At 45.5% G+C, this 12,020-nt stretch overlaps 1 protein-coding gene across 1 annotated transcript in view; it reads right to left on the bottom strand.

Moving 5' to 3' along the window:
• Positions 1 to 12,020, bottom strand: part of Flvcr2 (FLVCR heme transporter 2) — a 56,740-nt gene that overhangs the window by 24,815 nt on the left and 19,905 nt on the right. The window contains exon 2 of the mRNA XM_051196359.1: positions 910 to 1,051. Within this exon, the coding sequence (XP_051052316.1) occupies positions 910 to 1,051 (142 nt within the window). The remainder of the gene's footprint in view (positions 1 to 909; positions 1,052 to 12,020) is intronic.

The raw sequence follows: 12,020 nt of genomic DNA, 5'->3' as shown, positions 1-12,020 counted from the left end.
GATGACTAACTGGGAAGAAAGTCTACCTGGAAGTCTCTGACTTTATCCCTGGAATATCAGCTACATGAAACAAGAAGTGTTTCTCTTTTTACTATTTTTGTGGGTTTGTTGTTTTGTTTGTTTTCTTTGAGATGGGTCTTCCTATGTAGCACAGGCTGTTCTTGAATTAGACATCCTCCTGCCTCAGCCCCCAGAGTTCAAGGATCATAGGGTCAGGCTAGGAGTCAAAAATAATCAAATATTTGGATGAGTAATTGGACATTTGTGTGAAATGTTAATTGCAGTTACCTGCGTTTCCTTGTTGGGTTAAAGTTTTTCAAGGATAAATTGATGGTCTTTCCTTTCTTTAGACTTTTATTTTTAGATTTTCCCACAGTGCACATATTACTGTTATAATCAATATTAATGATGAAGAAATTTGGTCCCCAAGTATTCCCAGGATAACCTTAGATTATTAGTATTTGTGGAACAATTTCAGTCTATAATTAAGAATTTATTATTATTATAATTTATAATTTAGTCTTAGCTTCTTTGTTGAAGAGACCCTACATTTGTTGGGTTGCTGGGAATTAGATGAAACCAGACATTCTTCACACAATGCCTATGACACTGGAGGTCCTCCCTGGGGTCTCATCAAAGCGACAGAAGTCTATCTAAATTCTTCCAGTGAGGTGGGAATGGAGACTGGTCAACTACAAGTAAACCTTTCCTGGGTTGCTAACCAAGTAAATAGCACTAGTTAGCATTGTGTTAGGGGCAATTACTCAAGCTAAAACATCCAAAGATTAGAAGAAGCCCAACCTCCAGTATCTCTAAGTATCTGAGGTATTTAGAACCATGTACAAAGGGTACCACCAGAGTTGATGTACCTTCCTCATCCCCTACCCACCAGCAGCCTAACGATCTTACCGATGATGACAAGGATGAAGAGAAGAGTGGCCACACCTCCTATTATGTAGAACATGATGCTGATGTGGTAGGCAAGCTTTTCCTGGTCTTTGATGTTGGGTACCAGAACAGGAGGGACCAAAAACCCAATTGCAATTCCAAGCTATAGAAGACAGACACATCAATCAGTTATCAAATGGTCAAATGCTAAGAGGCAAATTTAGAGACTGCTATTAGGAAACATAATTTCTCAGGCTGGGGACTTGGCTCACTTGGTAAAGTGCCTGGCACAAAAGCATGAGGACCTGAGCCCACATACCTAGCACCTACATACAAACTGTGTGTGGTTGCATGTGGTTACCACTGAAGCATTGGGAGGACAGAGACAGACAGATCCCTGAAGTTCACTGGCTGGGCAGCCGCACAGAATCAATGAACTCCTGTCTCAAAAAAAAAAAAAAAAAAAAAAAAAAAAAAAAAAAGGCAAAGAACAATGGAGAAAGACATCCAGTGTAAACTGTAGTCAGATCTTTCTTTGGGCCTCTACCTCACAAATAATGACATGCAGACTTGCTATTTAATTATGAGAGCTTGGCCTTAGCTCTTACAACTTAAATTAAGCCATTTATTTTAATCTACATTCTGTCATGTGCTTCGATACCTCATCTCTCTGTACTGCCCATGCTGCTTCCTCTGTGCCTTGCTGGTGGCTCTGCCTTAAGTCCCTCCTACACCTCCTGCCATTCAGTTTTTTATTACACCCATCACAAAAAACCATTTTCACACAGTGTATAAAAATCTCACAACAGTCAGCCTCATGTGAACCTGAGCACAAACCCACATGAGCATGTACTTATACTACACACACACACACACACACACACACACACACACACATACACACACACATATGCACATACACAAATTTAATTACCAACTTCCATTCCTTCCTCACACACAAATCGGAATTATTTCCCCCATCAAGACTCCTTTGATTGACAACTTGACTCATACACAATTCTGACGCAAAAACTATGGAAAAATAATCACACAGCAGGCTGGCTCTCTCTGGTGCAAATTAATGGGTAATGGTTTTCATAGTCCTGTCTCTGGGATACAGTAATACAATGCTGATTTCTTTTCTCTTGTGCTATTGAAATGATCAGTTTCCCTGAATCTGTTAGCCCATTACTAAGAGATCAGCCGAAAAGCTTTTAAAACCTTTAGCCCCAGAACTTGTCTTCAGTGAGAGTTGGAAGTCATGAGACCATTTTTAAGCGTAAATGCTTCAGTTCACTGTGTAACAGTTTAGCAACATCCAAAGTTTCTGTAACATGAGGTAGGTCACTCACAACTACAAAATGGTAACACACATGAACACACATACATACACTCAAGTGAAAATAAAAATACCCCGTGTTGGTGTCAGAATGCAAAAATCCCAGGACCTAGAATATAACATAACTTGGGTGTTCCTGACATCAGAAACATTGTGACTCAGCAGCTAACATATAGCTCGGCAAAGTCCATCTGCCATCCATCATTGTTGGGAGCCAGGGCAACCCAGTGCTTTCCCTGAGGCCTGGATGTATGGAGAGGGACCATAGTTTCTTGCTAAACCCAGGAATATGCTTGGTAAGGTCAGTAATGCCCTGGGGCCAGGGCCTTGGGGAAGCTGCAGTGTTGGATCCTGGGAGCCCACTTTGCCTCAATTTGAAAGCCTGTGGTTATCAGCTCTGAGGCCACCATGTGCCCAGTCTGTGGTGCATTGAGACAGCCTGTGTTCCCTCTGTGTGACATCACTTTAACTTGCGGCCGAGTCCATTCCATTGTATGATAGCTCCACAGCATCTGACAGCTTTGTCCCATACCAGTATATATGCCCTGATACCAGTATATATGATGTTGCCTTCTTAATAAACTTGCTTGCTTGAGCCATCAACTCATGAAAAACCTCCTATCTCCCTCATTTTTCTCACCCCTGGCCCTCCCTCCCAGGAATCTGTCCCTGGCGAATGGCCTATTGGTCCAGGTCACATAATATCAAGGCAGAAACTGGAGAGAGTTCATCAGCTCAGCAGGCTTCCTACTCCACACAGCACAGGTCGGATGGGCCGACAGGACTCAAAGCACATTTGCTCTGCTGTACTGGAAGGAGCAGCAGACAGAGAAACAGCTCTTCCTCCTCACTGCCATGCCCTTCAGCTGCCAAGTGAGCGTTCACTCACTTTCTGCATGGGTATTTCCTCTGTCAGTTACTGTCAATCAAATGGCTCCGGAGTATTCAAAAGGCTGTGTGAAGGGACTGATGGCACAGCTGTTAAGCTGATGGCACTTGCTGTTCTTCCAGAGGACCCAGAGGACTGGGGGACTCAAAACCACTTGTAGCTAGTGGTTGAATCTGATGCCCTCTCTGGCCTCTTTGAGCACCTGGATATACCTCTCTCTGTCTCTCTCTGTCTCTCTCTCTCTCTCTCTCTCTCTCTCTCTCTTTCACACACACACACAAACACACACACACACACACACACACACATGCACAGAGGCTCAAATGCTAAACAAATAAATGTAAAAAGCATGGTAAAAACATGTGACAAACAAAAGGCTGAAGAGGCAGAACATAGGAAATAAAAGTCCAGTCTGTTCGTGTGTCCTTTCTGTAACTTCAAGGAAGACATCACCATACTTTGGCAATGTCCATGGTCAAGGATATTTCTAGGGCACAATTGAAAACATGTCTGTGTAGCCTGAGGTCTTTGAGTAGCAGGAAAAGGACATAGTTTGTGTGACCCTGTCATTTGTCCTCTTGGCTCATGCATCGGAGGAGCAAAAATAAACCAGCAAACCATCAGGGCTGGCATGTAGCTTAGGGGCAGTGGTTGCCTAATGTAAGCAAGGCCTTGGGTCCATCCTAAGCAATGCCTCCCACCAAATTCACACATCTCACTTACTATGAAAGGCAACATATGCTATGTCATCTCTGAGGTCCGCAGGACCTCTGTCCCAACACCATCCACATAATCTGGGCTGGCAAATCCCTGTGAGAGTTACAATTCAATCAGAGCCCTAGAACAGTGCTGTTCTTCCCAGTCCTGGCTGGTCTTGGAGTCACATTATTGACCTGACCATACAAAGACTCTGGGTTCTCCACAATTAAAAAAAAAAAAAAGAAAGAAAAAGAAAGAAAAGAAAAGAAAAGAAAAGAAAAGAAAAAACCAGGGAACTTTGTGCCCACACAGTAATGAGGCTTTGGGTCCACATGGGACAGGGAACAACTGGTCCCCATCTGAGCATTTAGTAAGATCCTGGGCATTTCATATTCCTACACAAGCTGTTGGCAAGATGGACCCTGCTCTTCTCCACTGAGAGACAAAAACCTAAGTCTTACTGACCCAAACTCATGTGTCCTTTGCCACTCAGGCATCCTGGGCTATTCCTAGAAAGGTAAACTCACTCCAAGCCCTAGGCCTGGGCTCCAGTGGGCTCATTCCCTCCCCTAGACACAGTCTCCAGGATGAGCCAAATGCATTCCTCTGAACTTGAGAGCTTCTGGAACTAGCTCTCTATGGCCAGATCAAAGGTGTCCCTTCACTGGGCCAGTACCTCTCCCTTCAGAAAAGCTGATGATGGGGGATGTCTGTCTACAACCCTCTGGCTCTGAGGGCTGCCATTAAGTCTGGTCTCCAGTGATTTAACCTGAGCTTTCTTTGCTCCTTGAGGAGCTCATACCCTGCTGTGTAATTTTTCATCAAAACCTTCACCTCTCCTTCTTTTTACCTCAGCATGCACTGAACATATCACACTGCACAGTAGTAAAGGGACATGCTCTGAGACCAAAGATCTGAGTTCAATCCCAGCTCCGCCAGTTACAACTTGATTTCCAATGTCTGTAGGTGAACTCACCCACAGTACCAGTTCCCTCCTCCTCAAAGGAAAAGACAACCTCCAGTTCACTAGGGTAGGCTCATCACTTATCTACACCTCCAGCTCTTCTACTTCTCATCCTCAGTGGTCTCTGGCAGTAGACCCAGTAGACTCACACACATGGCTGGCATATTAAAGGCTCTCCTACCACCGTCCTCCCCTGACTCTCCACCACTGTCCTCCTCTGCTCTCCACCACTGTCCTCCCCTGGCTCTCTCTCCACCACCATCCTCCCCTGACTCTCCACCACCATTCTCCCCTGAGTCTCCATCACTGTCCTCCCCTGACTCTCCATCATCATCCTCCCCTGTCTCTCCACCAATGTCCTCTCCGGCTTCTCCTGTATGGTCTTTCCCATTCCTTCAGTCATCTTTCACATCTTCTCTCTGTCCCCTTCAAATTCTCCCCTCCCCTTTCACCCTTTATATCTGCCTTCCAGGCAACTGCAATCTCTCCTTCATCCAGCCTGCCAGTGTTCATGGTTCTCAAAGCTCGCTAGCCATACTGCCCTGCTCCAAAATCTTCAAGGAACTGCACCCCCCCACACACACACACACAACCCAGAAGAAAGGAAATCAATTGAGCACTGACCTCCCTCCCCGAGCATGCTGCTCTGGCTTTTCTTGCCACTTCCAATCACTTTCTAGTCTCATCTTGTTCCATGTCACTGCAGATCCTATCTTCCCATCAAGGCTGGACAGACCGTGATGCCAACCCTCTAGTTTGCGCCTTTATTGAAAATTCTCTTACTATTCCAATGCCATCTCAGCAGAAGTCTCTTTACAGTGCTTTCCTTGATTTCCCCAGGCAGACATGATCTCCTTGCCATAAACTTCTCTGAGCCTTTGGTTTCCACCATCTTTCTGTTGGCTATTCACTGGTGCCTGTAGTCAACGGTGGGTTGGGAGGATTCCACTTCCAGAGCCAATTTGTCCAGGAGCCCAGACTACTGACAAGATGGGCTTGGAAACCAAAAATCTGGACAAGGTTCTTAGAGAATGTTTGCTATTTTTAAAAGCATGTTTGGCCTAGCAAACAGTTCAGCAAATAAGGGTGTGTGCCACCAAGCCTGACAACCTGGATTCCAACTGCATTCAACCCCCAGGACCCACATGGATGAGGGATAGAACTGATTTCTTCAAGCTGTCTTCTGACCTGCATATATGTGCATGGCACTCATGTGCATGAACCCACACACAGAGGCATGTGCAATAAACAATCAAATAAACATAAAAAGCATGGTTAAGGGTATTTTTTAAAATCAGAGCTCTATCAAAAAAATGAGACTCAATCAAGACTTCCATACACCAGATTGCTTAAGCTTGCAGGTATGTCTGTATGAGGACATTGGATCCTCTGGAACAGGAATTACATACAGTTGTGAGCTGTCATGTAGGTGCTCGGGTCCTTTGGAAGAGCAGCCAGTGCTGAGCCATCTCTCCACCCCTGGTATATTTATTTTTTATGTGGGTGTGTGAGCTTGTGTGATTTATAGGTCCCACACATGTGAGCCTACAGAGGGTAAAAGAAGGCACCAGGTACCCTAGAACTGGAGTTCTAGAAAGCTCTGAGCCACCATGTGGATGCTGGGAATTGGATCCAGGTCCTCTGGAAGAGCAGCCAGCACTCTTAACCACTAAGCCATCTCTCCAGACCCCATATGAGCAATCTTCAAACATGCAGAACAATGCTCCTCTTCCAAGAACATTCTCCATAATGGAGATGACCCAGTAAATACGTGTTACTATGTAGTTCTATATATATTAGCAAAGGTCTTACAGTCAAAAGATTAATCTGAAGTGAATCTCACAGACTGGACAGTTCAGGCAAACTTGAATTGCATAGGTAAGCATAAGAAAAATTATCACATGTATGGACCTTTACAATGTGCTCAAATATAGTATGCCCAATTCCTATTCCATACAAAACTGTTCCAAGTGCTCCTGGAGACCAAAGGCTAGGCAGGCCCTGGACTCTCAGGCAAGCAGAGAGATACCACTACTGAAGCGCCACCGAAGATCAACCCAAGTTAGCAACTACGTGAAGGTAACCTTCCACGTTCTGCTTCCTGTGCCCTCACAGTGGTGTGTGTGCTGAAACACCACAAAGATGGTGTTACACAAGTCTGAACCCTAATACAGAATCCTGAGGCTATTAATGTGGGGGGCTAGAGAGATAGTTCGGCAGGTAAAGGCACTTACTGCAAGCCAAGCCTAGTAACCCAAGGTTAACCCCGTGACCCCACATGGTAGAAGATAGGAAAGTTATCTCTCCTGACTTCCACGCATACTTGCACCACCACCACCCCTCTCCACCATCCCCTGTGCACGTGCAGAATCAATGTCCCATACCCCTTGGCACATCAGCACTTAAATCTGCAGTGCATTCCTGACTGACCTGTACAAGCTGAGAATAATGGCGGCTCCAGGGGCTCAAATCATGCAACAGAGGTCACGTTTGGACCTGTGCAGGGGATGTAGCATGGAGCCCTGGGATAGTCTGTGGATACCCACACCCAAAACAACAAGGGGAGACTGGGGCTGCTACTGGGACCCTGACCCACTGCAGAACTGAGAGCACAGGGCTGGAGCTTAATCATGAGGACGCGCTCCCAAGGATGCCAGGCAGCTTTGAGGGATAAGCCATGGTGGGCAGCAATGGTCACATGCAAAGCCTACTCAGATGACTGTATCTGAAATCCCCAAATCCAAGCCCTTGGCTTCTTTTGAAAAGGCCACGGTGGGATTAAGGAAGTAACAGGTCTTAGTGAACAAAACTGACCCCACTGATTTATGGGGAATCATTCATGAAAGGGGTTTTGGGATCTTAAGGCAGAGCTTAAGTGCGGGAGAACCAAGGAAGTAAGGCCACAGCTGGTCAAGTCCAGACTCCCTTAGAGACAGCAGATTCATCCTCAGAACTAGGATTATGCTGGTGGCTTACACTGCGGGGCCATTCTTGGGTTCCCTGGGCCCCTGAGATGGAGGGCAAGAAGTTAGGGAAATGTGGGGGCTGGGGAGCTGTGGAAATAAGAGCACCCACAGTTCTTGATTCCTATGGAAGGCAATAATAACAAGGGTAGTGAGTGCAGCGCCGGCGACAGGTGCTGAATTAATCCCAAATTAATTCCAAAGCTGGTTGAGGAAACTAGCCTTTACCGATGCAGCCTGCTCAGTGTCTACAACAGTAAGTGATGAACTTGGACTTCCAGCTCAGGTCTTCAAATCCGTGCAGCTAAGTGTAGCAGCAGTTAGCTGTTATCCAGACTAGAATGGAGCACAGGATGGTGCCTGCCTATGTCCCGGCACTTGGGAAACTGAGGCAAGATTGTGAGTTAGAGGCTTGTCAGAACCACAAGGTGAATTTCAGGCTATTCTGGGCTAAGATGCTGTCTCAGTAAAGACTGAGAAGAAACAAAACACCAAACAAGAAGGAAGGAGTCTAATATGTGCTACTCGCCTGTGTGCTGGACAGCACCCTGAAGAACTGTTTTATTTAAGCCCTCATATCAACACTCCTCTCCCCCAAATTCAATAACATCATCGTTAGATTTTTACAGATGAGAAAACCTTTGGAACTGGTTTCCCAGCTCCTAATGGCTAAGATTCAATCCCATCGCTATTTAACTCCAAAGCCCTTGGTGTGAGAGGCAAATGTCACAGAACAATGATGCCCTAGAAGCTTGACATTGCTTTGGGCTGACAGGCTCTAATTTGTAGTTAGAGCTGTTGAAAAAGCAATGGCAAGAATCGTTTCCAGCCATAATCACACAATGACACCCCATGGTATTGCATGAGAGAGAGAGAGAGAGAGAGAGAGTGTGTGTGTGCTCGCACATGCACGTGCGCACATACACACTATTTTTTCTTTAAAGGCAGGGTCTATCATTGACCTTGAGAAGATTAGGCTGTCAGGCCAGTGAGTCCCAGGGATGCAACTGTCTCTGCCTCCCCAAGTCTAGAATTAAACATGCATGTCACTGTACCCAGATTTTTTTTTTACATAGGTTCTGGGTATTAATTTTAGGTCCCTGTACTGAGCAACCTCCCAGCCCATTAAACATGTAGCCTAGATTTGCCTCAAACTCGTGATCGTCCAGCCCCGTCTTTGTCTGCATGTTTACCAGTGTGCACCACTACAAACAGCAGGGGTGTTTGCCTATGGGATATTTAGTTTTGTTTAGCTTTGTTAACACGTTGAAGACAAAAACATTGACTATAATTTCCTGTGTGATCCCTCCTCACTAAACACACACTAAATAAATAAGTGAAAACTTAAAGACGGTTAGTTCTAATTGTCAATTCATGTAACCTAAAATCATTGTCGAGGAGAGTCTCAATGTGGGACTGTCTAGATCAGGTTGAGCTGTGGGCATGTCCACGGGGGATTGTCTTGATTGCCTTAACTTCGATAAGAAGACCCTAATGTGGGCAGTATTATTACCAAGTATTGGGCCCTGGACTGCACAGGAGTAGAGGAAGCAAGCTGAGCACGAGGCACTCCTGCCTTTATTTCCTCTCTCTTGGATGTGACGGAACCAGCTGCCTCAAGGTCCCAGCTGGCCTTTCCTGCAATAGTGGGCTATGACCTGGAATTGTGAGCCAAATAAACCCTATGTCCTCTTCTTCTTCTTCTCCTTCTTCTTCTTCTTCTTCTTCTTATTATTATTATTATTATTATTATTACTAAGGTGGGCTTTTTGTTTGTTTTTGTTATTGTTATTGCTTTGGAGACAGGGCTTCTCTGTGTAGCTTTGGAGCCTTTCCTGGAACTCACTCTGTAGACCAGACTGGCCTGCCTCTGCCTTCCAGTTCTGGGATTAAAGGCGTGCACCACCAGCACCAGCCTATTCATGGTGTTGGTGTTTTACCACAGCCACAGAAATGAAACTAGGATGGAACTGACATTGACTAAGAGCTTTGTGTTTCTTTTTCTTTTTTTTTTTTTTTTTTTTTTTTTTTTGACCGAGCCTGGTACTTATGTCTGCTGTTAATCATCCCCAACTCTGAAGCCTCTTCTTATACACATCCCTTCTTTTCATGGCTGGGTGTTCCCCCAACGTTGTTCTTGTGATAAATTTTGCCGAGAGCAGGGTGGATCCAGTTCTCCAGAGAGATGAAGTGAGGTCTCCTCTTTCACAAGAGCACAGAAGACTGCTGGCTGCATGCTTGCTGGTCTCTCCCGCTGGCCCTGCTGACCACCAGCTGACACAGCCTCACAGAACTTCCCTTTCATTCAGGGAGAGGAGACAAGAGTGGGCGTTTCTGGAACTGCCCAGCCAGCCAGGGTTGCAGCATGCAAACCACACATTTGAAGAGGCAAGGGGGCAAAGTTCTACCTTGGTGCCACTGGAGTCTGGAGTCTTCATCCTGTGTTTGCCCATTCAACTTAGCCACTTCCTGCCCTTTGACAGATAAATTGGCCCAAAGGAGAGGAACGGTTGCCTTTGCCTGTGGCTCTATCAGTGGAAAGCAGTGTCCAAGTGGTGGTCAATCTTGATTATCTCTCCAGCTTTCTAACCCTGCACAGTTTTTCCCAGCCATTCTCTTGCTTTCCTTTAAAAGTAAATGCTCTGGGCTTTATTTTTTTTTAAGCATTCTCTCTCTCTCTCTCTCTCTCTCCCTCTCTCTCTCCCTCCCTCCCTCCCTCTTGTTCTCCCCCTCTCTCTCTCCCCCTCTCTCTCTCTCTAGTGCATGTGTGGTCAGAAGGTAACTTTTGGGAGGTTCTCTCTTTCTACTATGTGGGTCCCAGGGATCAGGGATTGAATTCAGATTATCAGGCTTGGCGGCAAGTGCCCTTACCCAGTGGCTATCTCGACCTGCAAGGTGCTGACTTCCAATGTCAATTTCAAGTGGTCAACACCTGCTGCTTTACTGACTACCATGAACAAGATTCAGTTCTTCCTAGAGTGTGTACCTCAAGCTAGGGTGGGTCTTGTGGAGCATTTTTCTAGGAAGCTCACCTACCCTGCCTCATGACCCTAGAGAGAAATCTGGAAAGAAAAAGAAACCTAAACCTTATACCAGGAAAACTATTAGCCACACATGTCCATCATCGCCCCAAGAGATCAGCAATAGTAATATAACCCTGTTATTTGAGGGGTTACTCAGTGGCCACCATACGCTAAAACACATCCCAATGTTCAGGACTGAAATAATTTCCCTTCCTTCTTCTTACTTGACCCACCATTTTTATCACTGGTCCCTGTGATTGGTTTATGGTCTAAAACCAGGCCTGACTGAGCCGTGTAGGCCCATGGGCCATATGTACCAAAATAGCTATGGATGAGGCAGAACATGAACTCACAAACTTACTTAAAACAGTATGAGATGATATTTTATTTATTTAATTAATTATTTATTTATTTATTTATTTATTTATTTATTTTTGGTAACTCTATTGCACAGCAGTAGGTCAGCAGCTTGTGACAATCTGCCTTCACTTAGTGTAACCCCACAGGTCAGGTGCAGAGGCCTGCCTGTTCTTGCTCACACAGCATTCCCAAGCTCTAATGGCTTGGCAGCAGCAGACACGCCACAGTTGTTCAATAAATAAAATGACGGCTCTGTTGCCTTGTCTCCTAAAGTCATATGATCAGCCGCCAAGGGACAATGGCCTGCATCCACTGGTTTTCACCTGTCACTTGGCCTGCTGTCAAATGGAAGACACAGGAACAGCAGGTAGAATTTGTACAGATAAAAGAGAAGGGAGAAAGACTGGCCAAGGCCGTGGTGATCACTTGAATAAGTAGAGGTCCAGCCCAAGGTGACAGGAAGCACATGAAATTCTGGCTAGCATAAGAATACATGGCAAGCCATACCCAGGGCAGACAGTGGAGGGGAGAGACCTATTATGTGAGCGGGGCTCTAGACTTTAGTAGACCCCCAGACCTTAGCACAACTGACTCCATGATGGAAGTATGACCATTCAGGCCATAACATTCAGCATATAGACAGTACCACCCAGCCAAAAATAAAACCCAATCCATCAAAGTTCATAGTTCTGTGAAAGTCTCTAATGTACTAACCTTGCTTTTCTTGTCCTTAAAAGCTCACCTTGAGAAAGGCTTCATGCTACACTGGGATCCTGAATGCCGGGTATAATCGCCAGCTGGCTAATAAAGTTTTCTATTGGCTTAACTCCATCTCCAAGCAGTCTTTTCTGGTGGATACCCCACAACACATGAAGGTAACATCTCCGAACAGCTC

The sequence above is a fragment of the Phodopus roborovskii genome, unplaced genomic scaffold (genome assembly GCF_943737965.1).
Source record: "Phodopus roborovskii unplaced genomic scaffold, PHOROB, whole genome shotgun sequence".
Classification (NCBI taxonomy): Eukaryota; Metazoa; Chordata; class Mammalia; order Rodentia; family Cricetidae; genus Phodopus; species Phodopus roborovskii.
Note: the sequence above shows the minus strand (reverse complement) of the source record. Positions and strands in the feature narration are given on the sequence as shown.